At 49.3% G+C, this 7,689-nt stretch overlaps 1 protein-coding gene across 1 annotated transcript in view; it reads right to left on the bottom strand.

Annotated features, from left to right (window-relative positions):
* LOC311316583 (cyclin-Y-like) overlaps positions 1-6,201 on the bottom strand; it is a 31,665-nt gene extending 25,464 nt beyond the window's left edge. The window contains exon 1 of the mRNA XM_084447467.1: positions 5,845-6,201. Coding sequence (XP_084303593.1) covers positions 5,845-5,998 — 154 coding nt within the window. The 5' untranslated portion in view covers positions 5,999-6,201. The remainder of the gene's footprint in view (positions 1-5,844) is intronic.
* Between the last annotated feature and the right edge of the window lie 1,488 nt (positions 6,202-7,689).

Here is a 7,689-nt window from a genome sequence, read left to right as displayed (position 1 = left end):
CGTGTGTGTGTGTGTGTGTGTGTGTGTGTGTGTGAACGTGCTCACGTGTGTGTGTGTGTGTGTGTGTGTGTGTGTGTGTGTGTGTGTGTGTGTGAACGTGCTCACGTGTGTGTGTGTGTGTGTCTGTCAATGTGTAACACTCCTGCCGCGCTGCGCCGAACCAACCTACCCCGGCGTGACTCTGGACAGGTCGCTCATGTTCCGCCAACACCTCGAGTCACTGAGCAAGAAGTGATCAGCTCGTGTGGCGTTGATGAGGTGACTGGTCCGATCAGGCTGGGGCGCCGGCGCAAAAACCCTGCATACGGCAGCACTAGCCCTGGTCTACTCCACCAGTGAATACTGCGCACAGGTTTGATGTTACAGCACTCACACCCGCCTCATCGACCCGACTATCAACGAAGCCTTCCGCATCGTGACAGGATGCCTGCGTCCCACTCCTGTGGACAACCTTCCCATCCTCACAGGCATCCAGCCCGCTGGCCTCCGCCGCACAGGAACCACAGCACCTCTCGCCTGCCGGGCCGTGGAGCCCAACCACCTGCTCCACGACAGGCTCACTGTAACAGCGGAGCCTCCCCGGCGTCTCAAGTCCAGACACCCTGTTGTGCCGCATGGGATCTCCTGCAGCAATGCAGAGACCTTAACATCAGAGAGGCAGGATGGGCGGACCACACCTGGCGTGAGTGGGAGGCAAACACCTCCAGACTCCGTGATTTCATCCTGGACACCGGTCCTTCCCCTCCCGGGATGGACTTGCCCAGACCGGCGTGGGTGGGGCTTAATCGTCTCCGGACCGGCGTCGGACGCTTCCGCTCATCGATACACAGATGGGGCTTGGTATCCTGTGCGGCGTGCGAGTGTGGCGCCGAGGAACAAACCGCAGACCACGTCATCCAGGACTGTCCGATATATCAGACGCCCAACGGAATGCGTGGCCTGACGGTTGATGAAACGGTGACATGGCTCCTGGAGGTGTACCTGGATATAATATAGGTGTATATATCCTTTTACCCCCCCCAGGCTCGGAGTGGTAAAAGGATAGCCCCTCGGCCCCGAGCCTGGGGGGAGAGGACGAACCCAACCAACCTACCCAAACAAAGAAGCAGAATGTGTATCTATGGAAGAGGAGAGGTCTTTGTGTGTGTGTGTCTGTCTGTGTGTCCATGGATGAGGAGAGGTCTGAATAGATCACGTGTGTGTGTGTGTGTGTGTGTGTGGATGATGAGAGTTCTTAATAGATCCACGCTCTCTTCACATGTGTGTGTGTGTGTGTCTGTGTGTGTGTGTGTGGATGAGGAGAGTTCTTAATAGATCCACGCTCTCTTCACGTGTGTGTGTGTGTGTGTATGAGGAGAGTTCTTAATAGATCCACACTCTCTTCACGTGTGTGTGTGTGTGTGTGTGTGTGTGTGTGGATGAGGAGAGTTCTTGATAGATCCACGCTCTCTTCACGTGTGTGTGTGTGTGTCTGTGTTTGTGTGTGTGTATGAGGAGAGTTCTTAATAGATCCACGCTCTCCTCAAAAGCCTGTGCAGATCAGCACCACAGGGAGCCGTGGCAACTGAAGTCTCTCTGTGTCCCTCGGTCTCTCTGGGGGCTGCTGGGTGTTAGAGGAAATAGGACGACACATCTGACTCCCTATTTACATATCATATTCAGACGGGGAAGAAGGGGACAACGTTGAAATGAACAGGAGAAAAAGCGCTCTAATCAGTATAAAACGCTTTACAGCTAACAGTCTCATACTCTCATACGACAGAGGTTAAAGTCAGTGACCAGGAACCAGCTTGTATCATAGAACAACACCGCCAGCGTTTGAGTAAGAGCCACTGCTGTTCATCTACGAGCCCCCAGGAAAGGGCAGTTAGAGGCAGTGATGTAATATAAGAACTTTAAATTATTGCTATGAATACGACAGCATGTTGTCTGTTTGATATAGACTGTACAGTATGTGTATGACAACTCTAACACCCGAATGAATTATTCATACAGGCAGCGCGACAGATTACAGATAAGATTTACTATCCCATCATCACTGCATCTACAGTACATGATAAGATACTCACATGAGAGGGAGAGAGAGACAGAGGGAGAGAGAGACAGAGACAGAGACAGAGAGAGACACAGAGAGAGAGATGCACAGAGAGAGAGAGAGAGAGAGAGAGAGAGAGAGACAGAGAGAGAGAGAGAAAGATAGAGGGAGGAGAAGAGAGAGACAGAGAGAAAGACAGACAGACAGAGAGAGACAGAGAGAGAGACAGAGAGAGAGAGAGAGTTCCGTGCACCTAACCTAAATATAAGCCCCTCAGCTGACGCTGGTGTCCTGGAGGAGGAAGGGTCATCTTTGGAGGAGACAGTGTGATCTTTGTCTGAGGGAGACAGATCATAAGACTGCTTTGTCTTCCTCCATCCTCCTCTCTCAGTCAAAGTCTTTCTCTGTGAGCATCATTCAGCAGCGTCTAACAAGCGCAAACTCACAGACGTGCACTCACGCATGCACACACACACAAACACACACACACACACACAACTCCCACCCCATCTTCTGACCCCCCCCCCCTTCCCAACAGCCAAAACACTAACGAGTCAAATGTCTGCAGTATGTGACTACATTGTGTAGCATCGCAGCAGAACCAGCTGTGGTACCCCATGTATAACATGACCCAAACCATGTAACTGGGATGTTACTGTGATTACAACCACACAGTACAATTAAATCTCAGCAAAGACACATTACACATTCACACACCATTGGCGGCAGCTGCCACGCCCGAGGACAATTCCGACATGTGGACAGGAGGAGGCGGGATTCAAACCGCCGACCCCGCGATCATCAGACGACCCGCTCTACCACTGAGCCACTACACGGACTCCCGTAATAAACCCCTGGTCTGTTACCTCCACTTCTAGCTAGGCAGGGCAGAGATGAGCCTCGCTGGGCGCAAACAAGCTGGACTGCTCACCACCAACTGAGGAGGAGAAATCCCTGCCCTCCCAAAATAAGCTTGGCTCTGAATTTCAACTTCTTAAAAAGCAGCCTGTCAGACGTTAGCTAGCCGTAGCTCCTGACCAGCCCAGCGGTCAGGGAGGCGGTGGGGGGGGGGGCTCTGTGGGGAGCTCACCTGAGGGGGGGGGGGCGCTGGGCTGCTGCCGCCCTGCTGATCCCAGCTAAAAATACAGCCAGGGGGTGGAGGAGAGAAGTGGCTTAGGAACATGGGCCACAAAGCCTCAAATCCCGGCTGGGAATAATGACAATAATCACAGAGAGAGAGAGGGGGGGGGGGGGGGGAGAGGGAGAGAGAGAAGGAGAGGGAGAGAGAGAGAGAGGGAGAGGGAGAGAGAGATAGGGAGGGAGAGAGAGAGAGGGAGAGAGAGAGAGAGAGAGAGAGAGAGAGAGAGGGAGAGGGAGAGGGAGAGGGGGAGAGAGAGAGAGAGAGAGATGGATAGACAGAATGGAGGGAGAGAGAGAAAGATCCATTGATATACTGAAAGGATTTTAAATAGAAGAGCCTCTTTCTGCCTCAAACATTGACACAGAAAGAAGAGAACTGGATTATTTTCAGGCCGGCTTGTCAGTCGTTTCACATGCGTCCAAAGATGAGAGGAACTTAAAATGGATAGAAAAAGGAGAAACGCATCTGTAGTTATTTACACACGTTTCACAGGCCTCAGTAAAGCTACGCCTTCAAAGAAACTGGTGGACAAAACTGGCAAAGTCTCCAGCATCCAGATAAAAGACCCAACAGTCGAGAAGAACCAAACAGAACTACTTTTTTTTGTTATGTGTGATGAGGTGACAATGCCCAAACACACACACACACACACACACACACACACCCACACACACACACACACACACACACACACACGAAGTGACTGGACTGTCCACATGACATTCTTCTCCTGCTCTTAACCCATCCCGTCATCCTTCCCCCAAGGGCTGCTGGGAGCAGACAGTAGGCAGCATGCAGGGGACGCGCCCGGGGACCAACCAAGCGCTCCTGTCCGTCTTCATCAGGGAGGGACAGCGTTAGCCATCTGCTCTTCTGCATGTTTTTCATACTGGGTTCTTTGGGAGGGAACCCTTGCGAACACGGGGAGAACCTGCAAACTCCACACAGAAAGGCCCGGAGACCTTCTTACTGTGAGGCGACAGTACTAGGTACTACACCACCGTGCCACACGTGAGCCATTTTGGGGTTCAGTGTTTTGCTCAAGGACACTTCGGAACACCTCCGGGAGCTGGGATTGAACCGGGAACCTGGAGATCCCCAGCTGGCTCTACCTCCCGAGCTACGCGCCGCCCAAGCAGAGACAGTCTAGTCTAGTCCAAGAGGGAGTGTCATCGGCTCAGAGGTTCATCCTCGCAGAGGAGAAAGGCCTTCTTTATTTCGTCTCACAAGACGCCGCCGTCTAAATCGAGCCGTTATAATTCCCCCTCAGCGCCACCACAGTCCCAGTTTGCACGTCTGGGGGAGACTCTGGAAGATGATACTATAACAGCACTAAGCAGTCAAGATGGGACATATGCGCGTCTATGTGGTCACAACGCTCTCCATGAACTCCCCCAGACCAGACACGCGTCAGTCACTCTTCTCAATCATATCAATGGCTAGTCTCACACACACACACACACACACACACACACACACACACACACACACACACACACACACACACACACACACACACACACACACACACACACACACACACACACACACACACACACACACACACACACACACTATTCCCCTACATCCTACTACCCAGCACACTGCGGTCCATGTACAGACGCGGTCGGTGATGCTCTACAGACCAACTAGCTGCCCCAGGAAACAAAGACATACTTATAAAATCCCACACCAGGTTATGGACATGCTGCTGTCTGTCTTCTCCAGCTCTCATCATTTACCCATGAGTCTGAACCTTTAGGAAGTAACAGCTGTCACCTGAGCATCCTAAGTAGTGGATATCACAGGACAACCCAAAATGCAGAAGAAAGAGAGTCTAGCAGTCCTTTAGTGACTTGATGTGATGTGCATTCAATTCAAAGACAAGCGGGCTTGCACAATAATTTCCAGAAATTCAACAAAACCCAGGCTTGAATGTAGGCTAAGCGTTTTAGCAGACACTTTTCAGAGTGAGTGCATCAATTGTAATGCATATTAGTCGTGTCAATGGAGGCCTCCGCGTTCCATAGTTGAGAGTCTTTCATGGTCGACGTGAACACAAAGAGATGTACAAAGCGGTCTGCTCTCATGAGTAGGGTTGTGTCTGCGCCATATTTCACTACAGTAGCCTGTACCTACGGGACTGGCTAGGCTATCGGGTGATACCCTAGCATGTTTTTAGCATGTACAGTAAAGACAGACCACACACCTGAGCGCAACCGCGCAATCACATCCATCATTAGACCCGTCAGTCAATATCTCACCCAGGCACACTTCTACTGCACAGAAACCCCAAACTGAACAATGTAGGCTAGCCCCTGGATATGAATATATTTGTCATTTTGTTAAGTACGAATGATATGTAGCATCCCAAAAGCACAAAATAGAAAGGAAAGTGAAAATGTAAACGGTCGAACCAAGATAGGACAACGCACATCCTGACTCATTACAACTGTCTCTGGCAACTGTTCAGTTGTTATCTCCAGACCCGACTGTGACACCTCTAGCCTACTTAATAACAATCTTGCCAGTAGATTCAGGATGTAGTTAAAACTGACGAGCACCTGCGTGTTCAGTTTGATAGTATCCTAGCCTAAATGTTTCTCGTAACACGGCCGATCCTATCCTCGGGCTGTACGGTCGGAAGATGGGCTGTTAAATACTTTACCGTCGACATTCTCCCTGTCGCTGATATGTTGCAGGTTGCAGCCAGTATCTTCCCTGCTCAACTCCGGCTCGGGGTTGTACGACTCCAGCCTCGAATGGGCATTTCTCCGGAGCTTCGGGCTCGAAGACACGCAGCAAGAGGTCGTGCTCCCCATCTTTCCAAGGCGTTAGATTGTCGCCGTAAATTACACCGCTCAGTTTAGATCGGTAGGATGAAAGCGGCGAGGGTGGGACCGCGCCCGCGATCAGAGCATGAATCCACTGTCATTGATCAATCTTCGCACTTCCTGTTAAAATTAGTAAAAGTAAAGTATTTTTGAGCCGTATTCACAACGCACAGTGCTGTATCCTGCTTCCACAATCCATACATTAATCACGGTGTCATAAACTCAAAGGCATGTCTGCAGAATAACGGGAGTTCAAGTAGAGCTTAGCGAATTGCTGCCGCTGTCAGAGCAACGACAGTAGCAGTTGTTGTTGTAGCTGCGTGAAAAGGTTCCGGTTCAAGTGGGTGGTAACAAATTAGCTCAAAGGGAGAGGGAGAGAGAGAGAGAGAGAGTGTGTGTGTGTGTGTGTGTGTGTGTGTGTGTGTGTGTGTGTGTGTGTGTGTGTGTGTGTGTGTGTGTGTGCGCGCGTGCGTGCGTGCGTGCTTATGTGATCTGCTGGGTTTTCAAGTGACAATTATTTTACTCAAATCAAGACATGATCGACAATAATGAGAACATGAAGCCTAGCTGCCCGGGCAGGGCTATGGTTTGTGACCCAGGGGAGAAGGCTTAAAGCAACACAGACAGGCCACTGGCCTTTGTCATAATTTACTTGTTTACAACAAACTCAGTTATACTCTAATAAAAGATGCTGATTATTGTAGCGGTAGAATAACTAATAGAAGTTTATTCGGGTCAGAAAGAACCATTCTGGGTTCCAAACACACCTTAAGGACCTGAAAATAGTTATATGGAAAAGGTTACAAATAAGCGGGAGGTTACGTGAAAAAACATTTTTGCATCTTTGTCTCTAGATTATTCAAAAACTGGGACAGAAATTACAAAAGGCATATGAGTAAATGTGAGGGGGGTTTAGACCCTGCAGAGATGGTTCAGGAAGTCCTCTCTGTCTGCCCTAGGGACAGGTAACATAGGGCCTACTTCAGCTGTTACTGTCAAGGAGAAAGGTCTCATAATTTAAAAATCAGACAGATAACATTTTCTCTAAGGTTTGACAGTTCCTGTGGCGACATCAGATTAGGCTACTTTGAGGGAGGAAACAACGTTTTCACCCTCAAAATAATTAATGTTTGTCTTGGTGTTTTTAGACCAACATATAGGCTTTCAAGAGTCCACAATTCCACTTGTAACCTCACCGGAAGCCTATCTGTTGCAGACACGAGGCACAGACTTGATCACATATTTATCACATCAGGGGGCTATATGGGGAAATCATCATTAATAGGCTTTTAATTTGCGCCTTTTTGTTGAATATGGAGCAGAATCAAAATTCTGCAAAAACAATTATAATTTCATTAACTTTCATTAATCTTCCAATTTTTTAATTTGTGCCTTTTTGATGTATATGGCACTAGATGTCAATTGGTTTCAATAAAAAGTTTTCAGATGCCTTACTGTCATCTGTCCAGAAGATGTCAGTATTGCTCAAGTAGCGCAGAGAGGTGACGTACTCTTTAGGCCGTATTTTTCTCTCCCTCTCTCACCGCCAGAGGGCGTCTTGCTCTGTGGTGGAAATTTCCACAGCAACCACATGATGAAGTTCAGGAAGATGTTGCAATGCTGCATTCATCAAATATTGAAGATACACTCATTCCCAGTTGCTTCTCTTTTGGGTTTGG

Source organism: Borostomias antarcticus, assembly GCF_949987555.1.
Source record: "Borostomias antarcticus genome assembly, chromosome: 12".
In the NCBI taxonomy this organism is placed as follows: domain Eukaryota; kingdom Metazoa; phylum Chordata; class Actinopteri; order Stomiiformes; family Stomiidae; genus Borostomias; species Borostomias antarcticus.
Note: the sequence above shows the minus strand (reverse complement) of the source record. Positions and strands in the feature narration are given on the sequence as shown.